General features: G+C 42.9%; 2 protein-coding genes across 3 annotated transcripts in view; one reads left to right on the top strand and one right to left on the bottom strand.

The window, feature by feature from the left end:
• form3 (formin 3) overlaps positions 1–16954 on the bottom strand; it is a 39569-nt gene that overhangs the window by 5054 nt on the left and 17561 nt on the right. For both annotated transcript variants that reach the window (XM_064688727.1, XM_064688726.1), the window contains exons 2-7: positions 12470–12903; positions 12237–12411; positions 5754–5787; positions 2160–2307; positions 422–1389; positions 4–354 (exon numbers count right to left, since the gene is read on the bottom strand). In XM_064688727.1, coding sequence (XP_064544797.1) covers positions 4–354; positions 422–1389; positions 2160–2307; positions 5754–5787; positions 12237–12411; positions 12470–12652 — 1859 coding nt within the window. In that variant the 5' untranslated portion in view covers positions 12653–12903. The remainder of the gene's footprint in view (positions 1–3; positions 355–421; positions 1390–2159; positions 2308–5753; positions 5788–12236; positions 12412–12469; positions 12904–16954) is intronic.
• On the top strand, positions 6819–7949 carry LOC135432723 (trypsin zeta-like). Its single transcript, XM_064688515.1, has 3 exons — positions 6819–7118; positions 7185–7461; positions 7526–7949. Exons 1-3 carry the CDS (start codon positions 6856–6858, stop codon positions 7898–7900), a joined length of 915 nt encoding a protein of 304 aa, XP_064544585.1. The 5' UTR covers positions 6819–6855; the 3' UTR covers positions 7901–7949.

Here is a 16954-nt window from a genome sequence, read left to right as displayed (position 1 = left end):
TACTTGCTGGCATTTTCGAGGGTATTCAGCTGCGCGGTGAACTGCAGCAGCTCCGGATTGCAGCGCTCCACCTGAAGGGCCACAAAGTGTATGAGATTCATGCCCGGCTTGTTGGCCCGAATGTCTGTTAGCTTCTGCAGGGAGGAGAGCTTAACGCCGGCCGCATTGCCCGCATATCCGCCGGAGTTGAGGAAATTGCCAGCCACAACGACCATGTAGAGCACCTCCTGGAGCGCCTTGTTGTTGAGCAGATTATCGCCCGCATAGAGCATGGCATTGATGCAGGGCTCCAGATAGGCCATATTGGCGGCAAACTCCTCCTTGAGCAGCATGCTCTCAATGCGCAGCTTGTAGCTATGGGAGAGAGGGAAAAGGAGAGATGAGGCAGAAGCTTGGATTACATTTTGGTTGGGCAACTCACTTGGGCACCTCGAGCAGCTGCAGCAGAAACTTTTCGGCACTGCCCAGACGCGTCCGGTCGCCATTAAAGCTCTTCAGCATGTCCAGCTCATCCACCTCGGGCAGTATTTTAAGCAAGCCCAGTAGCCGCTCGGCGCCAATCTCCTCGTGCGCGCCATGTCGTATCAGCTGAATGATGTCCGTGCTGTTGCTGCGGAACTGCCGCAGGAAGATGTTCACGTTCAGGCTGCGCTTGCCGTCCAGCAGCGTGATCTCGGTGCTCTCCTTTTTGCCCTTGCGGTCCAGCGTGTCCTTACCGTTGGCCGCGGACGACTTGCCGATCTTGGGGCTCGGCTTGGGTGAGCCCTCGCCGCTGGTGGGCTGCTGGCAGAAGAGGCCCTCCATCTCGTTGAAGTCAATGTCCGTTTGGTTGGTGTCACGGTGCACGTTCGCCATCTTGCTCCAGATGTTCTCCCTGCCCAGCACCTTGTTGTCCGGTATCTTGCCCCAGTTGATGGTCTTCATTTTGGCCTTGGGCGCCGGCGTATCCTGCTGCGGTAGCAGCACAGCCGCTGCCGTATCGGGCAGCGGCGTGATCGGACGCAACGATGGAGGTGGCAGTGCGCTCCCATTCGGCACGGGCGGAGGCGGCGGCGGTGGCGCGGCGCCATTAACTGTAATCGTTGCGGGTGGCGGCGGCGGCGGCGGAGCTGGTGCAGGCGGTGGCTTAGCCGCCACCACATGCGACTGTGAGGGCTTCCTTGTGGGACTGCTGGCATCACCCGACCGGCAGTTGGGGCAGGTGAACTTTTGTGTGCTCTGATGGCGCTGCAGACGCACCGCATCATCGGGATCCTCGAGCAGTGTGGCGCGATGCACCAGCCGCTCGGTGGTGTCCCAAATAACGTCGCTCAGCGGATCCTTCGAATCGATGCGCAGCAGATGCTGCAATATGCTAAGAAAGGGCCCCTCCTGCGGCTTATCGGCCACCTGGCGGCGAGAAATAGCGTATTTTGTGAGTCAACATTTAATTAAATTATTAAAAAATTGTATTTTTATATATGTCAACTATTGCAGGAATATGAATACCAGCACAGCATGTCAACCGATACCAGTCGACTAATGGAAACAATTGAGAGTCTTAGTTCCGAGCTTCTTGCCACAACTGGTTACGAAAGGGGTAAGTGATAGGCTCTAAGGCTAAGCTAAAATAATATAAGGTCAGGCAATCCAAGAGCTGTATCTTTGTATCTTTGTAACCCTTAACAAGACCTCATTTTCTAGCAGCTAGTTGAAGGCATTTAATTCCTTATTTAATTGCATTTATTATCTTGCCGCTAGATGGCGCCACTGTGTTGGTAAAATTTAAAAAGTTTTCATTATTTAATAAGCTCTCGATCTATGGGCCTGATACTTATTTCCTTCAGTATGACAGGTTGACATTTAATCCAGTTCGCGTGCAATGTCCGGGTTGGCATTTGGCATTGCCTAGCCTTGGCTTAGCACACCCCTGCCCAGCCCCTATGCACCCTCTCCCACTCCGACACACACACCCACACCCACACACACACACACACATACCTATAGCCATGAGGGCATATGATACGTATCTTAATGCACAATTAAATGCATATATGCAAATGCATAAAAGTGTCATATAAATAATACGCAATACGTATACGCCGCATCTGACAGACGGAGTATAGATGGGGCGCAGAGGTGTTAATGTGCTAATCGGCCCTTGATTGGAAATAACTCACCTGCCGCAGTATCGCGTAGAAGACATCAAGATGCGAGTTGAGGTTGATGCCATCGGGCGCCTGCAGGCTCTGGGCCTCGTCGCATTCCTGCTGCTCCACGAATACGTCCAATTGTACGATGATATCGGAGACACTCTGTGCGACTTTTCTGCAATGGGTAAACGGATAAATGAGTCAATAATGGGTTAAATGGCTAAAATGCTAATTGCAGTTGCATTCAATCTGTCCGTCCGGCTCATTATTCAAGCGTCAATTATTGCGATTTGCAATTTGTTTTGCCTGTGCGGATTAATTGATTTGTGATTTATGTGATGCTCATGTCCGATTTATGGCACAGCCGGGCGGCAAGTGGCAGCAGTTGCCACACAGCAACAGTTCAAGTGTGTGACCGCAGCAGGTTGCCAAAATAATACACAGAAATGTGGATCTGTGGCACACAAACTCACTTGAGATTCTGCACCAGTTGCGAGGCGGCGCCGCTGTAACGGGACAGCGCGCAGCAATACGTGACGCGGCGCTGCAGCTGCGAGGGCAGCGGCAATGTCGACCCGGACTTGCGCTCGAACTCAAACTCGGACACGGACTCGGACTCGGATGATGACTCCACGTTGCAGCCTTGGCAATCAGAAAGCGAGTCGAGGCAAGGCGCCGTTTATAGGCAGCCGCCAGAGGCAACCATATTCGATAGTTGTTGTCGTTCCGTTGTGTCCTTGCGCCGTGTGTGTCGTCTGTCTGTACAGATTTGCTCCTTTTATGGCTCTGTGTGAGTGTGTCAATTGATATCCATAAATCGACTGGCAGCTTTTTTAATTGCTTTTCAATTGTGTTGTTCTCGTGCTTCTCGTGTTGCAAGCGAAACGCGACGAGTCAACAGCCAGCAGCAAGGCAAATGGCAATAACGAGGACGCGGCAGGACACGGCCTGACGGAGCAGAGACCAAACGGAGCCAAAAAGACTCGAGAGAGAGAGCGGCTCACTGCTGCTGTTACTGTTGTTGTTGTTCTTCCTCTTGTTGTTGTTCTTGTTGCCATTGTCCTTGCCACGTGCTGCGCGCGCATTGATTTCTCCATAGCCAAAAAAAAACAAAAATGGAAAAGCTGACTTGGCAACTGGAGAGCCGTCGCGGCCAAAAACTTTGCCAACTCTTCTTTTGAGGCTCTTTTATTTTGACGAGACACTTCGTCAACATCATCGGCTGTTCCAATGTTTTGTTTTTGTTTTGCCAGCGATTTCTATTTTGGCTTATTACGGAAGTTTTTTTTTTACCCGGCTGCCACGAAATGCGGGTGCCAAAAGCGGAGGAATAGAAAACTAAGCAGCGCGCAGCTGAGGAAGTTAAACAAACCAACACGGCAAATTAAAGACACGAAAATGAACCGAAAAAGATTTTCCCAATTTGGGCAATCAAATTTAAATCAATTTAAGAGTTGGTTAGAAATGAGATAGAAATGAAGAAGAACTTATAGTTTACGTTTTACCTATTGAGTTTTCGACAGATCAAACATTTATTCTAGTATCTGCAAAATGTGGAAAGGCTTAGAAATCTTGAAACGCGCTTTTAGATTGTATTTTTAGTATCTTATTTTTCCTTTCTGTTGTGTCTACGACCTTATAAAGTCTCTCAAATCTAATTATATCGCCTAGCTTGGGTCCCTATTTATGTTGCGGGCTGACTAAATCTCGGAATCTGCCGCATCCGATCGCTATATCATAAGGCTATAAAAGAAATGATCGGTCAATAATTCATTTATAGTATGAAAAACTACATTTTTTTTATAGTTATCTAGATCAAAGCTGTTTTCTCTGTTCCTTTCATATAAGAAAAATCTTACTAAAGTCGTACCAATTGTTGTATAGGAAGAATCTTTCATAATATTAGTCCATGCATGGAATACTTTTCTGGTTTCCAAAAAATTGTCACTAAACTCAGCAACTAAGAGTTTCATTATTTTTCTAAAATATCTGCTAAACTGTATCAAATGGAATTCTTAGATATATAAGGCTCTCATAGGAACAATTTGTCGTGAGGAAGTTTTGCTATAAAATCCCTCCTAAGCCACAAGGGTATTTGCTCTTCGGCGTGCCAAGCATAGATTTGCTTTCTTGTTATTCTTGTAAGCCTTAACGTAATTTTATATGCCCAGAGCATAGATATTTGGCATTATAGAAAATCTGTGTTATTTAATATTGCCTCAACTTAAGATTGATTAGAACTCATTGGACGAGACAGCAATTAAAAGCCGCTTAAGTAAATACGGCAGCTTCCAAGCTACGCAGTCGAAAAAGCTCAAATGAATATCCGTTTATTTATAGCACCTCCATGGCACCCCTCCCATAAACAATAGCCGGGGCAGGGAGGGTGGAGCGCTGAAATCAAAGCGCTGCTCGGCTCAATGAAAACGTTTAAAGCCATTTGATATTTGAAATAAATTAAAAAGCGCGAGAAACTACGCATTTCAAATTTTCATAACAATAGCACATGTAGGGGGTAAAGACTTGAGGCGGTGGCAGCAGAGGTGGGAGGGGGGGAGGGGCGTGTCAACTGCCAGAAGACAAAATGGATGGGCTTCACTTGGCCTCAGACACAGCCGCAGCCACAAGACAAATGGCATAGAACAATCAATTAGGCATTTTGTCTCAGACGAGAGCTGAAGAAGCTGCCCCAACCAAAGGCAGAGGGGGGGAGTATAATGGAGGGGGGGGGGGGGGGCATATTGTTATTTTACATTTTTGGAGCTAAACTATTTGAAAAATTAATTGAATTTGTTTTAGTTTTATACGAAGCGGCAAATTATTATTGTCAACTTGGGGCCCCAATTTTTAAACCAGTTTTGTCGGCTTGAGCCAAGGGCGGGCCAGCGGCCGGCGGCGTGGGGGGGTTGGGCTACAGCTAACTAATTGATTTATTGTTGACTAATTAAATATTGAATTAATTGCTTGACAGACTTCGAAAAATACGAAAAAAAAATCGGCGTAAATTATTTGCATAAGTCCCAAACAAATAACGAGTAAAAAATCGTACAATTTTCGGATCGTTGCCGTTTTTGATGGATGTTTGACAAGCGTCCAAATCGGCCAAACTTGGCCACCACACTTAAGCGGCCGTTAATGATGGCACCTGCGCCGACCCCTGACACCCCAAGCGGTAGAGCGGGCAGGGGAGAGGGAGGGAGGGGGGGCGCCACTTTGCATGCCCATGTGAATTTGTTGCGCTTGGGCCTTGATCTTGTCTAGTTGAGCCATTGCATGCAAATCAAAATGGGTATTCGACATCATAAATCGAATGCTGGGTACGAGTGTATTCACATCGGAATGGCAAAACGTTTCAAATTGTTTGTGATATTCATTTGGACTCGACTGCCAGTTGTCGTTGTCGTTGTCGTTGTTGTTGTTGTTGTTGTCGTTGTAGTGGGTGTGTTTCAGGGTTTCAGTTAACAAACATTGCATAAATTGTCTCGATTCAGCACACACACACATGGCGCAAAATGCACAAGTTTTATAGTTAGTTGTGCTTGTGTGGGTCCGGCATGGCCATGTCTTTGACTAACATTTGCCATCCTCTGTTGCTATTAAAGCTATAAACCTTAAACTCACCTTAGAGTGTTGAGCAGCGGCAATACTTTGAGGCCTGCAAAGAAAACGACATATGAATAACAAGTTGATTCAGCGGAATAAGCACACATAAATGAATATATCACAATTATATATAACTAAAAGAGTTTTACTTTAAATTGTAAAAATAGCGTAGCTTGACTATATTTAAAAGTGATTGGAAGTGTGGCGAAGAGAGAGACATAAAGTGAGAGAGCGTCGCTTAATCGCTCTTCTATGCGATTTTCATGAAATAAAATGTATAAATAAAGAGTGATTGAGTGAGAGAACGCCTGAGAGAGGGTCGAAGAAAGAAAGAGAAAGAGGAAGTAACTCAAATATGTAGAAAAATAAATAGAAAGAGTAAAAAAGCATTAGAAAGAATTCCAGTGGAGAGAGAACGAAGAAGAGAGAGAGAGCGAGAGAAAAAAACCATTTAGAGAGAAAGAAAGAAAGAAAGAATAAGTAATTAGTAAGTAAAATGGTACCCTCAAATATCCTATATAGACATAGGTCAAAATTTCCCACACCCATAACTCGGTCAAATCTCATCCGATTTTCACGAGGTTTGGCTTTTTGTACATGGTTTGGCCTTTAGATCAATGTTGCATCTAAATCTGACAACACTATTCTGGGTCAAAATTCATTCGAAAATTGTACCCTCAAATAACCTATATAGACATAGGTCAAAATTTCCCACACCCATAACTCGGTCAAATCTCATCCGATTTTCACGAGGTTTGGCTTTTTGTACATGGTTTGGCCTTTAGATCAATGTGGCATCAAAATCTGGAAACATTATTTTTGGTCAAAATTCATGTGAAAATTGTACCCTCAAATATCCTATATAGACATAGGTCAAAATTTCCCGCATCCATAACTCGGTCAAATCTTATCAGATTTTGACGAGGTTTGCCTTTTTGTTCATAATTCGGCCTCTAGATCAATTAGGCATTTAAATCTGGCAACATTATTCTTCTTAGATATATAAAGCTCGCAAATATAATCGAATTGAATATCCTCGCAATACAACAGAGTACACAAACTTTCTCTAAAAACACTCCCTCATTTAGTCAACGTCAGCTTTGTATATTGTATAACTGTCATGTTATACAGAAAATTGTTCGATTTACAGCTTTTGCTAATATTGTCATTGGCTGCTCTTGGCAGGCAGTTTGTGTCCGGTGAGGAGCGTGTGAGGCGTCTGGCCACACCAAGCTTTAGCGTCGATGTCTATGAAAAGCTGGCCAAATATGTGGTGTCCATCAGATCGCGTACGCCGCGCACATTCTTTGGCGATAATCATTTCTGCGGCGGCTCCATAGTGTCGCTCACATATGTGCTAACCTCTGCGAAGTGTGTGATGGAGTGGGTACATCGAATTTGGGTTTATCAAAAGTAATCCCTGATCCAGCAGCAATTCTTTCCGAAAAGCAAACGCAAGGTCGTTCACCGAAGTCGATTGATACTGATTGTGGCTGGAACCCCCAATCGATTGAAGATCGTTCATCGTCAGACTTTGAATATGCCGGCCAAGAAGATATTTGTGCCCGAAAACTATACCGTGCATAATACTAACAATATTGCGCTCATTAAGCTGAAGCATAAGCTGCCCTCGGACAATCGGCACATTGGGGTTTTAAATCTGCCGCGCGGTCCACCCACATCTGGTATTTTGTACAAGGTCATGGGCTGGGGGCGCCTCTACAAGGTTCTCACTAGACTTGCCTTGCGAAATTGGGCTGATCTTCAATCATGTCTACCCTTGTTTGCAGGGCGGTGTACTCGCTTCCAGAATACTCTTTGTCGATGTCATGTTGCAGGAGCGAGTCATATGCGAGCGACTGCTACATCCCTTCATGCCGGAAATGATGTGCGCCGGCAATTTGAACTCCACTCTAGACGAAGAACCCTGCCCGGGCGATGCCGGTTCTCCGCTTATGGTTAATCTAACTGTTTATGGCGTGACTAGCTATCCCGTTGGCTGCGGCCACAGTCAGTTGCCTTCCATCTATACGGATGTCTGGTATCACATGAAGTGGATCGATGAAATCATGAACAGCAATGGCTGTCGGATATATAACCCTCCGCCTGTCTACTTTTTTGCCTTGGTTTTGCTATATGTTCGGGGGAATCACAATTTAATCTGAACCTGTAGCTTTGTTTCTTTGAGACTAATATATTTTTTATTTAGCTTAACTCTTGATAAAAATGCTGTTCTTTGCACTTTGCTATTGGAATAATCTTATATACTAGCGGGTATTGCCCGGCCTTGCCCGTGGAACGTTTTGTGCTAAGCATTTTAGATATTTCCTTTCCACGCCCGTAGAATCAACGGTTTCCGCATATGTTAGTCTCGTGGTGAAATATAAACATTTGCTTATTAAGCCCTTGACCCACTTTTTTTCATCCAAGAGCGGTGCATTTTGTCGAAAACGTATCAAATAAATTCTCACAGAGATCTTTGAAAATGAGTTTAAAACCGATAATAAACAAAAAGGTTGCGAATTTCCACAGTTTTGGGTGGAAAATCCAAAACAACTGAACAACACATTCATTTAATTTCTAATTAAAAAACTCTTCGAACTTGCGAGTATCTGTTTTAAATTAACAAATTTTCTTTATGGCTTCAAAGTATTTTAAAATGATTATTTTATTTATCCAAGTCATAGTCAAATAATGTCCGATTTGGGAAGTTTGTACCATTTCGAACTTGTAAGGATCTTCACTATCGATTGACAACAAAACTCAAATTCCTTTATTTCTCGATTCCTTGACCAAAGTGACAAGGAGTAAAATACTATAAACTGTTGATTTATTATCAAGCTGGTTTTATGTAGGACCCACTTTAGGCATAATCCATTGATTTGCATGTGACAACATGTATTAAGCAGCTTGTTTTCTCGTGTAAACTCTGCCCAGTTTATTTGTCATCGAGTTATCAAGATTTTCGTATCTGGTCTTAACTTGTGCCACTGGCCCAACTCCCACCGCCGACTGGGTACTGTGTACTGTGTACTGGGCACTGGGTATTGGGGACTCGGTCTGCCCGCCCAATGCGCCTCAAGTCTCACTTCCGGTCAAGCTTGTTTTTTTTTTTTTAGTTGTTTTTCGCCTCCTGCTTTTATTTGCGCACAAACTTATATGTTTTATATTAATTTGTTGTGTGTGTGTGTTTGTGTATTATTGTGAATGAATATAATAAAAAATTAATTACAAAAATGCTTGTGAAAGTCGTTGTAGCTTCTGTGTTGCCCGAACCCCTCCCCCTGCCCCTGCTTCCCCTCCCATGATTACACCCGTTAGTCTGCCCACCCTGTGTTCGCCTTATTTGGCGCCTTGACGTTCATAATTTTATTTTACGACTTTGTTTCGTTGTCGTTTTATTTATTTGAAATTGAAAACCATAAAAGGCGCACAATTAAAATGTGTGTATACGTGTGTGTGTGTGTGTGTTAAAGTTTCTTTGTCCGGGGCATTGTTTCAGTTTTTCGGAAGTCGAGGTCTCCACTAGAGAAACGGGAGAACCGATCCTAAAATACAGCTTCAGATTGTTTTTTGTGCCCTACAGCCAAGGAATTTGCAAACACGCCCAAGAATCCAAAGTTAATTGTTTAATAACACGCCACACAACAAAGAGATAAATAATAAAATAAAATCAAAAATAGTAGGAAAAAGAAACAAAGCAAAAATTGGAAATCAAAATCAATTCGATTTGAATATTTGTTTTTGGTTTTTTTTTTGCTCGGCTATATGTAAATTGTTAAGCTGTTGACGCTTTATAAATCAATTGAAATTGAAATTTGCCAGCCAACTAAATGAGAAAATTGTTAAATAAATAAATTTATGGCGCGGTCACAACAGCAGCAACAACAACAACAACAACAACGACAACAAACTATGAAAAACTTTGCGTGCCAATGTGGAAAATCATGGGGCATAAATCAATGAACGCCGCACAGCCGGCAGCGATGGACTTGACAGATGACATACAACAGATATGATGGCAATACTCTGGTCCGGGTCGAGCACGGATTCCGTATCAAAGATCTCAAGATCTCTAGTTCTCAAGAGAGCGAACGAGCTCTAGAGAGAGAGAGAGATAGAGAGAGAGCGAGAGACTGAGCCAATAATTGGACACTTAAGTGGCATTAGCAAATTTCACGGAATGAATCTTTGAATCGAATATATGCAAATATTTATCATGTTGTTGGGGCGTTCCTGGAAACTCAAAGATTGGTACATGCTCGCCGCGGTCAGGGGCGGGGGGGGGGGGGGGGGGGGTGCACGGGAGCGTGCTACGGGGGCCAACAGCCTTGAAACTGAATACATCATCTCATTGCCAAACAAAACGCGGCCGTTTCTTGTCAAATGTGTCGCTGAGGAATGTGTTCAAGTCGATATGCCAACAACTGCATGTGTGAAATGTTCCACCAACCCGAACTCCCCTTTATTAACAGCGAGCAGTGGCAAAGGGGGAAAGGGGGACTGGGTTTTGTCGCTGGAGGTGCAGTGCGTGACTTACATTTTGCCGTTGAGATTTTGTCGCTGCACAACTGCTGCTTTATTATTTTCTTGTAATGCTGAAAAAGCGCAGCTCAATTTATTTTAATTAAGAACAATAAAAAGGCGATCCCCTCTGCCGCAGCCCGTGGCAAGTGCAGCCATCATTCAACGCATCAGCGAGTGCTCCCCCCCCCACATTTGCTGCTGCTGTCGCTGCGCCTGCGCACGCACAACTGCGCTCAATCAAAGTCATAAGAAGCGGGTTGACGACTGCCTCCAGCTCAGCAGAATTGGGGCTGCAACTGTAGCCGATGGGATGGGCGGGGGCCACGGGCACAGTTCATGAACTTTGCACAGGCCTACGGATGGGGAGCAGGGGCAGGGGCATGGGCAGGGTACTGAGGCTGTCGGGCACAGGATGTGAGTGCGCCCCTTGTTTGTCAACAACTGAGAAAAAGGCGAATTATTACATTTTAACTACGTGTCTATGTTGTTGATATAGCAGAGCTCTTAAGTACAACTCGACAAGTCAGAATTAAATAACAATTTGTTGTCGTAATGCAGTGGGAACCCTTGGATCTTGGGGTAAGACCCAGGCATAACCCCAAAATAGGCAGCATGAGCATATAAACATGTTGGAAATATCATATATATGGGCATGACAAGGAATATTCAAATTATTTTTAACAGTCAGCCATAAGAAATTAGCTACATTAAATTTTAAGCAAGTGAATAAATTTATTACCAAAAATGTTGGGGTGAAGCACAACTGACAAGTACTGAGAAGAATGCATAAGCTTGGCTTATTTGGCTACTTTAACTGTTTGGGAATTCTAAGAGTAAACAATATAAATTTCATAGTGTTCAGCTTTAAGCGAACATTTCCTTATTCTGTATACTATATATACTATACTATATATAGAAAATGCATATTATATTCTATTAACAAAATATTTCTTTGGTGATCTTAACTCACTAGTTAAACTTGGCTCCTTTGGCTACTTTAACTGTTTGGGAATTCTGAGTTTCATAGCTTTCAGCTTTAATCGAGCAATTTCTTATTCCATAAACATTTCTTGAATAGCCCTAGTCACGTTTTATAGTGACTTTTATTCTAATTATGGGCTATTCACGAGTCAATTTTCTGTTGCTAACACGACATTTTTCAGTCGAAAACTTTAAAGACGCACCTCTAATCGTTGGCACGTGCTAAGGTTACTCAATTGGATTGCGTCAAGAGACAAAGGCGATTTGGCGATTTGTTGTATGGCAAACCCGATGCCGAAACTATCATTATCCACGACCCCCAGAGCCAAAAGAGTCGCGAGAGCTCCGTGAGCCCCGAGGGTCGCTGGCGTGGCTGTGACATGCAGCTAACCAACTCCGTCCGGGCATTTGGTGTATGCTGTATATGGTCAAGGGCAGTGCCGATCAGCGGCGCCGTCAGCGGATCAGCGGGCACATCAATCAAATCAATGAAATCGAAGACAGCAGCCAGTTGCAAAAGGGGCAAAACAGTTGACTCGAAAAAGGTGGTGGGAGGAGGGGACCTGGGGCAACAGGAGGTCGGCTGATGACTTTTTGTGGTTGGCCTAATGTGTTTATCGTTATGGCTTTTGGTTATCAGCATTGGCAGAAAGCAAAACAGAACCCAAACAAAATGTAAACAATACACTTGTAAAGTGTGAGTAGGGGTAGATGTGGGAAATGTTAGCTATATATCATATGTATTTTAACTAAGGACAATGAAGAAGTTAATTGATAAGTTAACTAATGAAAGTTAGTAAGCATTAGAGCTAGCTGTATACCAAATTTTAGAGTTCTAACTCTTACAGTTCCTGAGTTACGCATAGTTGAAAAAGCTATTATATGAAACTTTAAGAACGTGGGCTTAAGACCTTATCATTGATAACTAATTTGTCTGTTTAAGAGATTGGAAATAGTGTAGCATCTATAGAGCGAAATAGGATAACTGCTTACCTATAAACTCGTTGCGTATGCGTATGCGCTCCTGCAGCTTTGGCTCCGAGATGATGACGCAGTTGATGAAGGCCAGCAGAGTTGCTTGATAGTCCAACGGTGGCGCTGGCGCTGCACTGGACAGTTCCAGCTCGTTGATGACAATTTTGAAGCGATAACGTTCCTTTTTGAGATTCTAGACAAGCACATAATTAATAAATAATATGAAGGTTGGGCATATAGCTAGCTTATACCTTGTAAAACTCGAGAGTTTCGATGGCACGGGCATAGCCGTCGGGGCTGTAGGCGCAGAGCGCGGACAGCAGCTCGAAGACCTGCTTCTTGACCGTCGCATTCTGCGTGTCTAGGGCAGAGCCCAACTTGGCAATGTAGTCACGATTTTCGACTATATAATCCAGGCCGATGCGTGAGTCCATATTTGCTTCTATAATCGGTGGGTTGGGTTGGGGTAGGGGAGGGAGGCTCTTGCTGATAGGGTACGATTGCTCGCAGTTTGTCACGCCGCTCGATGGATTGATTTGTTGCGGCCAGCTACAAAGGTTCTCAGTTCTTGGACTTGGACTGGGGCTGGGACTGGGACTGCGACAGAGACTTGGGTGCCGATCGCCGCATTGAATACCTAAGCAGTTTCCGTCATGCCGAACGCCTCTCTCGTCGTGCGCTGAATCTGTAAAGTAGATGAAAAGCGTTGCCCATGAAAAATCGTTCTCTGATTGCATTAGATACTTGTGGGGTGCACCCTTTGGTATTGGGCCAATCAATTGTGGGTCGCAAGCCTGGCCCCCGGCTGCCGCCGTCCCCCCCTCCGCCCCCTGTCAGCCAGTGTCCCATATTTTGTCTATTTGAAATGCCGTCCGTGCAGCGCTCTTAATTAATTTATGATCTTGACTTCTGCTGGGCTGTATAACCCAGCCCATATACGTATATCCCATAAATTCAGTTTGGTTAATGCGCCGCCAGAGGGCGCTGCTGAGTGGAGACAATTGTTTTGATTTCTCAACTGCAGTTTTGACGGTCAAAAAAAAAAACCGAAATGTAAGCCAAGATCAAAGCTGGCAGCCGCTGAAATGGCCCGTTCTCCAATCTAAGACGGGGTTCCGCCTTCGAGATCGGCATCTCAATTATGGTAAATGATCTTGTTAATTTGTTTACACTTAAAGCATGCGACGCCTTCGATTAGTTGCCAAATGAAACCGTCGAAAAGTGCACAAATCGCCGACAAAGCCCGCCATTTAAGTTCTCGCATATTAAACAACAACAACAACAAAAGCGACAACAAACAAAAAAGGCCGATAAAATGTTTAACATTTTTGTTAAAAGTCTCGAGTGGCACTTTGAGCGATTTGAAATTATAATTTGTATATGCGCTAAATGCTCATGTTTTAATTTATTATTATAACAATATTGTTTTGTTTTTTTCCCCCTCGCTTGACGTTTGAAACTGCGTCGCTAATGTAATCGTATAAAATGTCATAAAGAAATAAATGGACAGGTTTTATAACATGACATCCTTTAGATATGCCAATTTGATATCGCAAGTGTTCGGCTGCGAATGTATCCGATTATCCAATACCTGACAATACCTTTAAAAATCAGATACAACATTCTGAAGAAAACAAAACAAGTTCTCAATCAAAATGCGATTTTGCGATTTTTCTGACATATTCTTTGGCTGTGTTTCTAATTGAAATTCTAATGAATATTTAAAAGCATACACTCTGCTACACAGTTAAGTTCAACTGAAGTGATTGAAAGCATCAGATACAATTAGCAACTGAATAGGTTCTTATAGATATAAACTAATATGCCATTTGTATGCTCATTTGGAACGGGGATGTAAATTAAAGGCAAATTTCCTTGGTTCGAGCCAACTTCCTGCCTTTGGGTTCTTAGCATAAGCTTGTTTTTCTACAATCCCTGAACTCAGGCTTAAACCTGAGACTTGCTTTGTCATTTAATTCCTAAAGTCTTAAGGGAACAGTTCCGTTTTTTATTTACGCTTCCCCGTTCTATAGCAAATATTTAATGACGTACAACTTTTCATGTAAACATAAGTTATTTATTCTTTGAAGCTAGTTTCTCTCTCAAAGGTATTTGAATTTTAAGCCAAACCCTTTTTGTAAAGAAAAATGGTTTGTTTCGGATATCGGCTTGGCTTTTTAACTGATAGTTTGGTTTAAGGTTTGGTTCAAAGTTAACTATTTAATGGATGTTCCGAATCAAAATCTGATCGGTTCTAGATTGAGATGTTCAAGCAAATCATATTATCAAGTTATGCACGTACTTTGAACTTTTTGTATCATTTCAATTTCTTTTATTATGCAATGGTATCGCTTAGTATGTACTGATCTCTGCCAAGCGTAAGACTATGAAAGAAGAGTCTAGTTACAATGTTATGTAGCTTGTAGGCTTTTTACATTGAGGAGTATTTATAATGCTGGAATATTTACAATGAAGATGCTTGAAATCTTGGTAACACAACAGTTGCTAACTTAATTCAGAACTCTGTTGGACAGTGTAGTTAAGCTGCTGCTTAAATTTTGTATCAACTAATAGGCACGTCAATTTAGCACAACACCCGCACAGCAGCCGATGCGCGCTCTCTCTTTCTCTATCTCCCCTTCCCTCTCTCTCTTTCTCTATAGATATATAGAGCTATATATGCGCGTTTTATAGACCGATAAATAAAATGCTTATCGGTCAAACCGGTTCCATTAGGCCCGAAGACGTAGTTCACTAGTCGAATGTGGCAATATTGCAGGAATATTTATTGTCAATTTGTTTTATGCAAAGCAGAGCAACGAAAAATGCGAGTTTAATTGAATTGTAAACAGAGTTGGCAGCACGAACCCAAACGGAAATGCTTGGGCAGAGTACACACACACACGCACACAAGCACACATACACATACACACGCATATCCACAAAATGTCAACTAAAATGTTAATGAACTCTCGCGAGAGGCTAATTAGAATTTTGTCAAAGGTGCAAAGTTCTTTACTTTTGTCGGTTCTGTTTTTGGATTGTTGGCGGAGTTCGTTTTTTGGAGTCTTAGCCTCGGCTCATTTATCTTGGCTTAAGGCACGACTGGGGACAATTGCGGGGCGTTGACAGGCGCAAATGGCTTTGTCATATTGGAGTTGTCTCCTGCAACTCCGCCCCTGGCCAACAAGCGGGCGACAGGTGGCGACTCGGTGTCGCCGTCGCCCGTCTATAAAATGTCAACCACACACACACACACACACATACAGACACACTCGCACACACACACATACAAATTGGCAGGCGCTGAGATTGTAAAATATTTTCATCGTCATCGCCTCGCTCGCAGCCAAGTTAAAGTGCAAGTAATAATTCACGAATTTCAAAACTTTTCAATGCTCAACGAACATTTGTTGTATGTCTCACAGTCTGTCTGTCCCCCTCTCTGTCTATCCCCCTGCCCCCCGCTGTCTGTCCATCTGTCTCGCTGCTCGTGTGGCTGTTGTCGCTTTCAATGTCTAGCGACATTTTAATAATGAATGTTATGTATAAATTATGCTCGGGCTCTTTAACAAATTCACGGACTGCTAATGTGATTAAATGTTGTGCAAAGTGCACTCGGGAATGCCGCATATCATTTAACTAAATTTCATTATGAATTTCGGATTTTTTTTGGGCTTGTTCACAAATCAAGCATACGCCACGTGGGACACTAGACAACAGTTAGGCGCATTAACTTTATAAGATCGGGGTAAAACGTGATCAAGAAAGAGTCAAAGATTAAATGCCCTTGTGGACAAATAGCTTATAGATACTTTTAAGACAAGGTATTTTTCTTATCAAATGTTGCTTTGATTTATAATAATATATAATTTATATTGTATTCGTTTTCTTCCAGGTAAATCAGGAGAAATGTAAAATAAAATTTCGCGAATATTGATTAATATATTTGGAAAAACATGTAAGTTTATTATGCACAATTATTTATTATTTTTATTATTTATATTATTCTGATGTTGATAACATTTTACCCATATATAGTCATATATTGGTCAACGACACCTCTTACTCAGCGTTACATACTTCGTGATAATATTATAATACCCTCTAGGAAGGGTATCAAAATGCTGAACAGATTTACAAATCTATCAACAGCAAACGCCAGCAGCGGCGCCAGCGTCACCTGCGACGCTGGCAGAACTGTCGCAATAAGCGCAAGGTCGTTGCTGCTGTTTATGTTGTTGTTGTTGTTGTTGTTGCTTTTGTTGTTGTTGTTGCTGCCGCCCGCTTGCCACCTGTAACAAATTGTAGCAAATGGAAGCTGCAGCCTCTTCAAAGTGGCCGTCGCCCATTTTCTATTAATTTTCTACGGGTGTGTCCCAAGTTTTATTTTAAATTCAAAAACTCAGGTGTTGGTGTTGCCGCATTTGTTGTTGTTATGGTTATTGTTGTTGCTGCTGCTGCTGTTGCTGCCGTTGCCTGCACAATTTTCATAATCTTTTATTGAATTTTTACGACCTGCAGCCGGCAGCCGCAACGAATTAGCATTTTGATTTGTGCCCACAACAAATATGTGTATACAACATTAAATAAATGCTCATTGAGCAAAGTGTTTGTACTTAACAATAGCCCATAACTGGCTGTTAACTGATAAATCCAAGTTTGTTGATTGAACAACAGAAAAAACTGTTAAACGCAACATTGAGCGACAGAATGGAAAAACTCGCACCCTCACA

Source organism: Drosophila montana, unplaced genomic scaffold (assembly GCF_035044405.1).
Source record: "Drosophila montana isolate Dmon_TW-CO22-7 unplaced genomic scaffold, ASM3504440v1 contig_3213_1, whole genome shotgun sequence".
Classification (NCBI taxonomy): Eukaryota; Metazoa; Arthropoda; class Insecta; order Diptera; family Drosophilidae; genus Drosophila; species Drosophila montana.
The sequence above is the reverse complement of the archived record's forward strand: the minus strand, read 5'-3'. Positions and strand labels throughout refer to the sequence as shown.

Excerpts from the sequence above, each read along its gene's own strand:
- LOC135432723 (XM_064688515.1), top strand. The coding sequence starts at position 6,856 with ATGTTATACAGAAAATTGTTCGATTTACAGCTTTTGCTAATATTGTCA. Across the intron at positions 7,119-7,184 it reads TCTGCGAAGTGTGTGATGGA|CAAACGCAAGGTCGTTCACC; the intron begins GTGGGTACATCG and ends CTTTCCGAAAAG. Across the intron at positions 7,462-7,525 it reads GCTGGGGGCGCCTCTACAAG|GGCGGTGTACTCGCTTCCAG; the intron begins GTTCTCACTAGA and ends CCTTGTTTGCAG.